The sequence below is a fragment of the Coffea arabica genome, chromosome 8e, assembly GCF_036785885.1.
Source record: "Coffea arabica cultivar ET-39 chromosome 8e, Coffea Arabica ET-39 HiFi, whole genome shotgun sequence".
NCBI classification, from domain to species: domain Eukaryota; kingdom Viridiplantae; phylum Streptophyta; class Magnoliopsida; order Gentianales; family Rubiaceae; genus Coffea; species Coffea arabica.
The window spans coordinates 3,533,071-3,546,377 of NC_092324.1; the positions used below are offsets into that span (position 1 = coordinate 3,533,071).

The 13,307-nt window shown below is 35.3% G+C and overlaps 1 protein-coding gene across 2 annotated transcripts; it reads left to right on the forward strand.

The window, feature by feature from the left end:
* Positions 1 to 3,186: 3,186 nt before the first annotated feature.
* LOC113703872 (alpha,alpha-trehalose-phosphate synthase [UDP-forming] 5) lies at positions 3,187 to 9,573 on the forward strand. 2 transcript variants are annotated; one of them, XM_027225357.2, is made up of 4 exons: positions 3,187 to 3,476; positions 4,595 to 6,612; positions 8,181 to 8,454; positions 9,019 to 9,573. In XM_027225357.2, the coding sequence occupies exons 2-4, from the start codon at positions 4,622 to 4,624 to the stop codon at positions 9,346 to 9,348; spliced, it is 2,595 nt and encodes an 864-aa protein (XP_027081158.1). In that variant the 5' UTR covers positions 3,187 to 3,476; positions 4,595 to 4,621; the 3' UTR covers positions 9,349 to 9,573. The 2 variants fall into 2 exon arrangements, with proteins under 2 accessions (XP_027081158.1, XP_071917680.1); XM_072061579.1 differs by lacking the exon at positions 3,187 to 3,476 and adding an exon at positions 3,724 to 3,864.
* The last annotated feature ends 3,734 nt before the right edge of the window (positions 9,574 to 13,307 follow it).

Sequence of the window (13,307 nt, forward strand, 5' to 3'; positions counted from 1 at the left end):
TAACGTTTACAATAAAGGCATAGTAACACGGCTTTTTATACAATCTTGTAGTACAATTTAGTGTTTGGTGATGGTATTTTAAACCTCTCTTTGACGACTCTTTGTGGCTTATCCAATTTTTTTCGTGATTCTAATTTTCCAGTTCTTGCTTTTTCCACCATCTCGTCTCGTCGAACCAAGGAAAGGTAAGTAAAATTAAATAAAAAAAGCATATAAATACTAGAGAAGATATGGTAAATTAGGTGAATACTTTATATGTTAACGAGTATTCTAAGAGCATCAGTTGAAAAAACTCGTACATATCCGGAACCATTCCTTATACTTTTCTGTTGTGCAGATCATATATGGATAAACCTGCGAATCTTATTGGGATAACAAGTGCAGTTTCCGAATTGGATCAACAATTGACTGCGGCTAAGAATATTCTGCATTTTAAGCACAAAAGGAACCCTTTTTTCTTTCTTTTTCTGAAAGGAGCACCAAAGGAACATTATTCCTCTCGTTCAGAAGGAACTATGCAAAGTAAACCGGAAAAAAAAAAACCCCACAAGAGGATATGACCAGGCATGAAAAGAAAATAAATTTGACACTATTTATTCAAAATAAAATGTGACATATTAAGGCCCTCAATTGATCATTAGAGTATTTATTACTCATGCATACCACTAGCAAGTAGGCAACATATTCATCATCTTTGATCATTACCATGCACCATTTTCTTCAATTGTGTGATATATGACATTTTGAACTCAGGCATCAGCCTTCAAGTCAGGGCGCTTGACTTGACCACTGGGGTATTAGGAGCTTTTCTCGAAGCAGGTATGCCAAGGAATATTCATCAACTTTCGTTGCCAATAATGGAGGTTAGTAAACAAGTATTATAATACTTGTCTTTGCTTGTATACTCATTAGGATTTTGACATATGGGATTTTCTTTGCATTCCCCTCAAAGAAGATTGACATATTCGCATTGTTGTCATTTGCAGAATGGTTGAGATCATTTTAAGAATAGAAAATTTGAGGAATAACAACTCCAGAAAGTTCTTCCTTTAAACAATCATGGTTTTATGGGCCCGGAAATAGATGTTTCTACGAAAGTATGAATTAATGTTTGAATTAAATAACGTTGAACCAGTATGCATACTTCAACAGCAACAACCAGCTGATTCAATCATCCAAATTAATGTGTATTTATGACTACAAATCAAGATGTACAATTTTTCTTTTTCTTTTTTTTTTTTGGGAGGATACACTTGATTCTTTTCTCTACTATTGATCTACAACTTAATTAATCCTGCAAATGTGAGCTGCGAAAATGTTTACGTAAGTTTAATTTCTTGAATTTGGTTCTTTCTTTTATCAAAATTGAAGAACTTGGCTCTGATACAATATGGACAAGGGAGATTTAGTACTACTCCAATGACCAGATATCTAGAAGTCAAGTGCAGAAATGCCATTTGGGGTTGTATATATGGCAACTTAAAGCCTGTACCAAGAGTTAGAAGTGCCAAAGAAAGAGCACCTAGCAGGAGGCAAGAATACAAGAATTTAACCTAATCATTTTCTTAAAAGGTGATGAGAACTTCGTAGGGTTTCTTTTAGGTTTGATGATATTCTCTTTCTTACCGCCATAATACAAGACAAATTAAAGTACAGTACATCAGGCACTTATTATTTCCTGCTTAACTGATGTCCTGCTATGTTGAGACAAAATGCTTGAAATGTTAGCTGATCCAAGAACAGATGAGCAATAAATTTGACAAGTTGGTGGTAGCATCATATTGTTCCAAAATGCTTGTTTCATAAACTTTAAACTTTCACGTCCTAGAAGCATTATTGACATTTTCCTACTGTCATAAAAACGAAGCATTCCATCAAGCTCAATTATGTTTCACTCTTGCAGTACTTGCTTGTTGGCAGTTGGCATGCGCCAAACATGGATCCTTTGATTTTGAAGATGGTATAGTCCTTCTTGTCGAGTCAGTAGTCAATCAAAGTGCGGTCCTCTCTCAATAAACAAACCAATCATAGCTTATCATACCATCCAAGCATGACTCTCCTTGTTTATATGTAATAATTAAAACAAGCAAATTAGAGTAAATTTTGAGCTAGAAAATTGGCCTAGGTGACATCAATTTTCATGAGTAGAAAGAAATTAAGAATTTTTTTTGGGTGAGCTATAGAAGTGGCACCTACCAAAGCTTTATTCGAAAATTTATTATATATTAAGGACTCTTCGTGCGAGTTTCAACTTCAGTCTCGCCTGAAATCTTCGTCAATTTTTTGCGTAATCTTAATGTGTAACTACAAATATGAAAATTAATTAGCTTGTCACCTTCACAAGTCATCCCAAAATAAAAAGAAAAAGCCCATATCCCATATCTTTGGCTTAAAAGACACTGCTGGAAATAAAAGAACTTCGAAGTTTTAAAGAGAAAGCTGAAAATTAGCTATACCATGAGCTCAATTTGAAAAATCAGTTTTCAAGTTTCATATGCAAAAATAAAATAACTTTAATGAAAATTCTCTGTGCATAGCTCTAATTGAATTCTAGTGAACAAACTCTTTTCCTTGATTAAAATACCTTAGCCAAAAATTTCTGAATTACAATTAATGTCAGCAAATTTTAATCTTAGAAGTACTAATATGTCAGCAAATTTTTTGTTGTTTACTTCACAGAAAATGGTAATATATCATCATTTTCTGATTGGATCGCAGAAACTCACAAACGGCTGTGTCGGATATAAAAATCAGAGCGGGCAAGCCGAGGGAACTTCTCACCCCGTCTCGACCACCGCGTGATGCCACGCTACAAGTCTAGAACCCAGAAGTCACTTTCACCGGCCCCGCATTGGAATTTTGAATTGTAATGGTTCGAGTCATGGCGGACCCACAGGTTCATAACTCCTCCGTTAAACCCAATGATTCTCGCGTCTACTCCACGCACGACTCTCGCGCGTGATGGGCCATGACAGTTCATGTTAGCTTATGTTTTCACTATTGTCCAAGCCAGGGTACATGATTACACTAAGTGGAGGTAACAAAATCCTTCTCTCAGTAAAGTTACAAGAAGTTGCCGCTCACTGTTCTACTGCCTTTATGCTCTCATCACCCAGACGGTGCCCCTCCACTGTGTGTGTTTTTGCTGTTTGAGTGTGTTTGGGTGTGAGAGAGGGAGAGAGAGAGAAAGAGAGTAGGAAAGGAAAAGTGTAAAAATGAGGACAGCCCATTCTTTGTAATGAGGTGTTAAACAGGGAAAAATATGGAAATGGGCTGTTGCAGAAGCTAAAAGAGGCCTTAAAAGCATAAGGCTTTTTTTGCTTCTTGATGCCATTGTTGTTGCTGAGTGAAAAAAGAGTCCATTTTTATCAGATTTGTTTTTGAGCGCATTTTATCAGATATTTGTGAGTGGGAAAGAGAGAATCTTTGGTGTTTCTGAGCCATACTTCTTGCTGCTTTTGACTCTGCCTCAAAAGGTTGGTTTATCTTCTTTGCTCATACTGCACTTAGCTTTACAATCACTATTCTAGTTGAAACAATTTGTAGTTGGCTCATGGCTGTGGTTCTGTTTCTTTAGTGTGTACTAGTAGGATTCCTTTCATGTTCCTTCTTGATCATGATGCCTACTTTTGAGTACCACTTGCAATTAGTGCTTTTCCACTAGAAAAATTAACAGGTTTCAACTTTCTTGTTTGATGCATGTCCCCTTTTGCTTGCAAAGTTGACTCTTTTCACTCTTGGGAGCTTTGGAGGATTGGTGGAGTTGAGGATTCTTTTTGTGTTTTTGGATAGTGGGATCAATATTGCAGATTGACATCTCTGGCATTTATGGATTGTCTGGTTCAGATTTTTTTGGCTTCTTAGGTAGTTTTTATTTGCGTTTGATTTTGTATAATTTTTGGTTGGTTTTCCATATTACCAAATATTTCCAAGAAATCCCTTTTGTTTACTTTGACTGAACTTGTGCTGTATTCGTCCTGATGAACCTTGTCAGTTTCCTAGATTTCCTGAAATTTGAAATTTGGTAATTCCATCGTTTCTTGAGATTTTTATTTGTTTACTAGTAATGACTTGTTAACTTTCTATTCTAGATGCTTTACAAATGTCTGTTTTCTTGCTTGAATTTCTTTTTGGGGGTGAATTGTCTTCCTAGTTACTGTGTAAATGTTTTTTGCTGAGCTGCTTGAAAATTTTCTTTTTTAATGTATATTTTTTCCTCTTTTGAAGAGTTATACCGACCTTGTTATTGTAATTTATGGTCTCTAACTTAATCATTGTTCTGCTTTGGAGCAACCCCATTCATATACTTCTTTTCTTTGCTTCATGGGGGAGGGTCTACCAGCTGGTAGCTGAAACTTTAGCTATTTTTGAAATAAAAGAAGTTTTTGTCTTTGCATCCTAAAATTTGTGATTTGTTGAGTGAAATTCATCTCATTTTTAGCATTTACAAAGTTTCTGTTGTCACTAGCGTTTAGAATGATCGTTATCCCTTGCTTGAATATTTCCCCCTAACTTTGTATTAGCATTGACTCTCGTTGTTTGCTTACAACCTGATAAAGTAGAGATCACGTAATTTAAAATTTATTTCTGACAGAATTGAGGCGTAAATTTCTTTGCAAAAATGGTTTCGAGATCTTATTCCAACCTATTGGATCTTACTTCTGGTGATCCACCGACATTCAGCCGGGGAGGAAAAAAACTCTCTCGAGTTGCTACCTTACCAGGAAAGTTATCTGAGCTCGATGAGGAAAGTAGAAGTAATGTCAGCTCTGATGCTCAGTCTTCTGTTTCGGAAGAACGAATGATCATCGTTGGAAACCAACTTCCTATCAGGGCACATCGAAGATCAGAAGGTAAGGGAGGATGGAACTTCAGTTGGGATGAGGATTCCCTTCTTTTGCAACTCAAAGATGGACTCAGAGAAGATGTGGAAGTAATCTACGTTGGTAGTCTCAAAGAAGAGATTGATCCAAGTGAACAAGATGATGTAGCTCAAACTCTACTGGAGACTTTTAAATGTGTGCCTGCTTTCATTCCTCCAGAGCTCTTCAGTAAATTCTACCATGGCTTCTGCAAGCAGCACTTGTGGCCTTTATTTCACTACATGCTTCCCCTATCCCCTGATCTTGGTGGCAGGTTTGATCGCTCCTTGTGGCAAGCTTATGTTTCTGTAAACAAAATATTCGCTGACAAGGTAATGGAAGTGATTAGTCCTGATGATGATTTTGTTTGGGTACATGACTACCATTTGATGGTTTTACCAACATTTTTGAGGAAAAGATTTAACAGGGTGAAGCTTGGGTTTTTTCTTCATAGCCCCTTCCCATCATCCGAAATATATCGAACTTTACCCGTCAGGGATGAACTTCTTCGGGCTCTTTTAAACTCTGATCTTATTGGCTTCCATACATTTGATTATGCAAGGCATTTCCTTTCTTGCTGCAGTAGAATGCTTGGAATTTCATACCAATCTAAACGAGGTTATATAGGGCTTGAGTATTATGGCCGCACTGTTAGCATCAAGATTCTACCAGTTGGAATTCACATGGGCCAACTTCAATCTGTCCTGGACCTTCCTGAGACAGAAGCTAAGGTTGCTGAGCTGCGCGATCAATTCACTGGTCAGACTGTTTTGCTTGGGGTTGATGACATGGACATATTTAAAGGAATAAGCCTAAAACTCCTGGCTTTTGAGCAGTTGCTCACTCAACATCCTGACAAAAGAGGTAAGGTTGTTTTGGTTCAAATTGCAAACCCTGCTAGGGGCAGAGGAAAAGACGTACAAGAAGTCCAGTCAGAAACTTATGCTACAGTGAAAAGAATCAATCAGATATTTGGACGATCAGGATATCAGCCTGTGGTTTTAATTGACACTCCGCTTCAGTTCTATGAGCGCATCTCTTATTATGTAATAGCAGAATGTTGCCTGGTTACTGCAGTTAGGGATGGAATGAATCTTATACCTTATGAATATATTATATCTCGACAAGGAAATGAAAAGCTAGATGAAACCTTGGGCATGAACCCATCAACACCAAAGAAAAGCATGCTAGTGGTTTCTGAGTTTATTGGCTGCTCTCCATCTCTGAGTGGTGCAATAAGGGTGAACCCATGGAACACTGATTCTGTGGCTGAAGCTATGGATTCTGCATTAGTAGTATCTCAAGCAGAGAAGCAAATGCGGCATGAGAAGCACTACAGATATGTGAGTACCCATGATGTTGCATATTGGGCTCGTAGCTTCCTGCAAGATCTTGAGAGAGCTTGTAGAGATCATGTAAGGAGGAGATGCTGGGGAATTGGTTTTGGTTTAGGTTTCCGTGTGATTGCTTTGGATCCAAGTTTCAGAAAACTGTCAGTTGAACACATTGTATCTGCTTATAAGAGGACCAAGAACCGTGCAATTCTTTTGGACTATGATGGTACTATGACCGTGCAGAGTTCAATGAGTACAAGTCCCAAAGCAGAAAATATTGAAATCCTAAATAACTTGTGCAGAGATCCCAAGAATGTGGTTTTTATTGTTAGTGGGAAGGACCGAAAGACTCTAACACAATGGTTTTCCTCTTGTGAAAGACTGGGAATTGCTGCAGAACATGGTTACTTTGTAAGGTATGTACACTTGAGAATCACTGAATTCATAAAGTTTGTTACCTTTCCAAGTTTTTATTTTATGAATTTCATTCACCCTTCTGTTGGCTGCACAAGATAACATCAAGTAGCCACATTGCTCAGACTTTTAACTCTACTGCTAATTATGTTGCTTATGCTACAAGGAAGCATGGCTGGTATTGTTGTCTTGAGCAATGCATATATCAGTTTGCAAAGCTATATGTGCTCAAATTAATTGAGAAAATCTCATGAAAAGAAAAGAAATATAGAGGAATGATGTATGAAGTAGAAATGAATCTAAATTCCATCACAAGCATAATAAGTTTGGCGGAATAAGTTTAATATGAACAATTCCTAGTCTGTGCTGTAATCTAAGACAAATAGGCAACTAACCACTTATAATTATGGATCCTAAAAATTGGCAATGTTAAATGTGTCTTTCTCAAGTGACCATATTAGCTCATTAAAAGATGTGAATTCTGGAACTTGCCAAGTTGGTTGGTTCACTGCATTTGTTTGTGGCATCTTGGACCAGACTAACAAATGTTAAGCATCACGAGTGCCTAGGTCTCCATGTTTTGCTAAGGCTGCAACATGCTGGTAAGCTGTCAGCCCTCTAATTTTGAAGTGCAACCATACCCAATTCAACTGTCAAATTTTGTGGGAGGAAATAGAACGTATATATTTTCTTTTTTTGGGAGTGGAAGTAGTCCATGGCTATGGTGGATTTTGCCCTATTCACTTGTTTTGGTTGGTTTAGTTCCTTTGTCATCTGTGAAAAGTTGAAGATGAAAGCTCACTGTGAGACGTTCATGTATTGCAAAACTTCTTTGTAGTGATGGGTTTGGTTTAGCATTGCAGCCATGAACACAGCATCAGTGTAGTTGATTGTAGGTTCTCATTGTCGTCTAGAAGTTCTGAATGCTGTCTAAGTGTAGACAGTCGTATACTTTTCCTTAGAATTCTTTAATGAATTTTTTAGAACATGCAAGTTGAATAAGGAAATGGTCCAAGATTTGCCAAAATACTTTAGCAAGATTTATGAGAATGGGCTAAAAAGCAGTTGACAACATTCTCCGTTGAGAATGTCTTGCACAAGCATAGGCACCTGAATGGTGGTGAACATTATGCCTACCCATGGTAGAAGCTTCTAGGTTTGGGCATGATATTCAAAAATTGCAGCAGAAATGATGAAATAGAATTTGAGCTGAGTACAGCAAAGGGCCTATCTCATTTGTACCCTTAAGCAGTCATTTTTGTTTAATAAGAAGTTTGCATGTCGCAAATGTGATCTCTGTTTTTTCCTCATAATTATGGCTTTATTTGACTTGCCATTGTATAACGACACAAAAGGACAAGCTTCCCTTGCTTTCTTCTTGTTATACACGTCTCCGTATTTTCATTCACAACTCATCTCGTTCAGCCAAGTCTTACTATTGGCCATTTATATTTTTTTCATCTCCTTTACATTTTCACATTGAGCTTGCTTTTCCAGATTAAATCAGATGGTTTGGGCTTGAGCATCCATATTGGCCAATAATAGCTTATTTATTATCATTCTTTTTCAGGCCGGAACAAAATGCAGAATGGGAAACTTGTATTGCTGTGCCAGACTTTTACTGGAAGCAGATTGCTGAACCTGTAATGCAACTTTACACTGAAACAACAGATGGTTCTTTCATAGACACCAAGGAAAGTGCTCTGGTTTGGAATTACCAGTATGCAGATCCTGATTTTGGCTCATGTCAAGCTAAGGAGCTTCAAGATCACTTGGAAAGTGTTCTTAATAATGAACCAGTTTCTGTCAAGAGTGGCCAGCACATTGTAGAAGTTAAACCTCAGGTTAGTCATAGATTCTCTCCTGTCTTGCTTTGAACAGTTTCCACAAACTTAAAGATCTAGCAGCTGCAAGTCTGGTCTATGTTCATGATTACAACTTCACCAATCCAGAAATATAATTTGGTTCTACTTTTCGACTGTAGTTCTCCAAAAATTCAGCTAAATGCATTTCATCTCTTCTAGAAGACGATTCATCTTACCCTCCATTCTTTTTCTCGTATGTCTCATTACCCCAATTAACTTAAGCACTTCTTGAACATTTACATCGGGGTTGTTTGGATTGAGATTTTTTTATCAAAAAGTGCATCATAAGCAATTTTTTCAATTACATTTTTATTTTTTCAATTATCTTTTTATCTCACATGCATCACATCTCAAAAAGTACTACAGTATATTTTTCAAAAAGTTTCCAAAAATTCTTCAATCCAAACAGGTGCAGAAGTATAACAAGTACATTCTCTTACCATCCAGAGCATCAATGACTTCAGTTTTTCCCGTAAAGTATCTCTTTCCTTTCTTGTAGAGAGTATTTTACTAATCTTCTACTCCCTGTTCTCTCAACATTAGGGAGTGAACAAAGGCCTTATAGCAGAACGCCTCCTAGCCACAATGCGGCAAAAACAAATGCTTCCAGATTTTGTTCTCTGTATAGGGGATGATCGATCAGATGAGGACATGTTTGAAGTGATAATGAGGGCAGTTGCTAATGCCTCTCTCTCCCCGGTTGCTGAAGTTTTCGCGTGTACTGTTGGCCAGAAACCAAGTAAAGCTAAATACTACTTAGAGGACACCCCTGAGATACTGAGAATGTTGCAGGGTCTTGGTACTGCTGCTTCTGAGCAATCAACCAAAGCCATATCTCGATCTTCTCAACGAGTAATCATTGAGAAGGAATGAGCAAAGGAGAGGGTTCTGTTTAGTTATCCCCCTTAGAAATGCAAATTGCCTGTGCAGATAGATTATTGACCTATTGTGTAGTTTATTTAGCTTCCTCTAATGAGGGTTGAGTTTCAAAATCTGGAATTTCATCTGCAGTCTGTTCTTGAAGTTTTATGGATTTAGTATGTTGTTCATTTGAGAAATATTTGGTTCCATTAATGTAAGTATACTTTGTTGCTGCTCTCTTCTTGTTTCTTTTTGATGTTCATCAAAATTCACTCCTCTCAAGTGCAAGGCATGCTAAAAAAATAATCAGAGATCCTGAACACATTAATTCAGTCCCTTGTAAAGACCTTTAAAACATTACAGTAGCTTTTTCCAATTGAGTTGAAATGTCTTTTCTTAGAAGGGAAAATGAAAAGGCAAAAAACTTTCTTGTCCTTGTCGTGCAAATACTTACTTTTACCTTCTACGTTCCCATGTGTAAATGTCGCTTTTTCTACTTAATGGTATCTGATTAGTATCATTCAGATTTCTTTACTAATTCTGCCCATTAACCTTCTTATGAAATTATTCTAAGTAAGATGATTATGAAGGAAAAAAAATAACAAGAAAAGGAGATAATCCACTAGTTCCGTTTTGCTTAACAGCTTGTTTATGATTATGGGCATTTAATATTTAAAATGCACAACATATTAACAGAATAGCATATTTAGAAGGTTAGAAATATTTTTCTTCGCTAATTAATAGACACTGTTCAACTTTTATTAGCATTATGAAGGGCTATTGGTGGTGATGGTACAATACAATGGGGACACTGACATGACATATTAAATGTAGGCACTAAAATAACAAATATATAGATACTAATACAACAAATTTTTTGACACAAATTTGATGATAATTAAATCCAAAAGTTTGCAGTAATGTATCGCTTAGTTTTAGAGATGGATTTCTCTCTCTAACTCCTCGATAACCTAGTTGGCCCTCTCCTAGTATAAGTCAGAGTAGGGATAGCATGTCTAAATCCCCCGTGATTAGATGGACCGTCTCCTAATACAAGTTAAGAGTATGAGTGGGAGTAGTACGTAAATATTGTAAATTGACAAAAAGAAATTAAAAAATTAATTCATCATATGCTTGTTTGGACGTTTTCGTGAACACATTTGACAATCACATTTTTACCTTACTTATATCAAATCACTACAATAATTTTTTTACAAAAAATCTAAAAAAATGCAATCCAAACAAGGTTGGGGAATTTCTAAGAATATTGGTAAAATTGAAATTTGTCAGAAAAATGGTGTTGTTTGGTGGGGCTTGCCGAAAAAAGGGTCGCCGCATTTAAGGTTTGAGGCTACTAATAAAATTACAATTAATTTATTTTTATTTTTGGTTGCTTTACTCTTCTATAATTTCTCCTCCTTTTTTTTTCTCCCAAACTTTCGCCGCTCATGCTCTGCTGACACCGACACGGACATGACAGCTACAACTAATATGGACAAATTTCGTCAACCTTATTTATGATTTCTTGGCGGCATTCAGTTTTTTTTTAATATTTTTTATTTTTTTTCTGCCGCAAATTTGATTTGCGGCGTCAAGTTTATTTTTTTTATTTTTTTCTGATGCCGCAAATTTGATTTGTGGCGTCAATTTTTCTTTTCCCTGGGCAACTACGCACCGTTGCTCACAATGTGATCAACAGAAGCAGATTGCGGCCAAAACAAATTTTTTAAGTGAAATAGCAATTTTTGATTGCGGCCAAAATTAATTTTTTTTAACTAAAAAAGCAATTTTTTTAAAGTAAAACCGCAAACCTCGATTGCAGCTATAATTTGCCACCATCCATCCCACCTAACCTACGTTAACCAACTTGTGATAGCCACGCTTATTATTTCTTTATACGGCCATGCACTAACGCCGCAATTTGAATATTTCGCGTTAGTTTTTCCACCATCGATCCATCACAAAGTTTATAGATCTACAAATCAAGGTTCATGATTTAGTCAAAAAATAATTTGTAGTCAAAGTAGCACTACTCCAATTATTTGTTATATTACCGACAATAACGACTCATGCCTCGTCTTTACGGACAATCTCAACTTTTCTCTCTTTTCTATATATATGCACTTGAGAAAACTCAAGTCTCTCACAACTTTTCTCTTTCTGGTGTGGTCCTCACCTTCATCTTCATCTTCATCTTCTTCATATTTCTCTTAGCTTTTCGACGGTAGCTAGTGGATTAAAAGGACTTCAATCGAAAAAGCAATATTGGGATTTGAGTAATATAGGATTTTAGTAATACGAATTAGGGATTTTGATTTTAGAATTAGGGTTAAAGGGTTTATGTTTATATTAAGGGTTACACTGTAAGGGTTTGGAAATTAGGGTTTCATATTAGGTAAAATGTTAAATACTAACCCCTAATTAAGCCTAATTTATTATTATTTAAGTTTATATACTAATTATTACGTTTTATAAATATTGTTCAATGCTGCATTATTTATCATTATTTAAATTAACATTAATATTAAAAAATTTTGAAAATATGACTTAGGCAAATTTTATTAGTAATTTAATGGCATACTTGATTATCATCTAAATTTATAAAATTAATATTATTCTAATATCATATATTAAATTTTTGACAATTCTAGTTTATAATAGAAATTTAGTAATACGATTCAAGAATTTTGATTTTAAAATTAGGTTAAAGGGTTACACTATGATGTGATGGTTTGAAAATAGTTTGTTTGGATTGGGTTTTATTTTCCCAAATTTATTTGCTTACATCATCATTACAATTTCCAATACACCTTTTTACCTTCCCAATTACCTTTTTATCTCACATACATCACATCACAAAAAGTACTACAGTGAAAATATCTCTAATAATTCACAATCCAAACAGACAGGATTTCAGGTAAAACGTTAAACCCTCAAACCTAATTAAGGCTACGTTTTACCGGGAAAAAAAAAACTTCGTTAGGGTTACATTTTAATAAAAATTACGTTTTATTAAAAAGAAAAAAAACAATCGATCACCGCTGCAGCTTGTGAGCGGCAATACATTAAAAAAACAATTAAGCCAATTCCTTCGCCGCTCATGAAATGAGCAGCAAAGCCATTCTAAAAAAAAAAAAAAAACCAAAGCCATCCAAAAATAAATTAAAAGTATAATTATTTTTATTAGAAGCCTCACATCGCAGGTGCGGTGATCCCTTTTTGGACAAACCCCAACCCTCCCCCTCCCCAAAAAATAACACCATTTTTCTGACAATTTTCAATTTTAACGATATTCTAAGAAATTCGCCAACAAGGCTTGAAATTTTATTCATGATTCTAAAATTTTTGGTTAAGGAATTCTCTAAGAACGTGTCTCGTGCTGGTGATTAATATTCACCAATTTCCATTGCATAAGAAAGTGTCTCATGCTAGTGATTAATATTCACCAATTTCATTGCATAAGATTCTTCATTTGAGAATTAAAAGAGAAAAAAATTAAATTACTCTATAAATCTATTTTTTATTTGCATGAATCTTGTGATCTTGTATTGTTGAGAATGTTTTCTCTGTTTTTTGTTTTGGGTGATGGATTATGTGGATACACTTTATTTTACCATTTTTATATAGCGTGTGAATTTTAAAACACTAGTAAATTTAAATTTGAAATTCAAATTAAATCATACACATAAAAAAATAGATCCATAGCTGCTAATGTAAAAAAATTACTACAATATCAGTATATAAAATATTAATCCCACCTAAAATATGCATTTGTTATATACCATAGTCCAATTAAAAAAAATACAAATTGTGAACGTGTTCATTAAAAAGTTAATTAAGCAACAAGCTCCTTAATACATACATGTAGACCAATTGATTTTTCATAGATATTAATCTCTTATAAAAAATAAAAATCTAGTAAACCTAAAACAACTAAAATGTTATATGAATATACAATTTGTAAGAAAAGG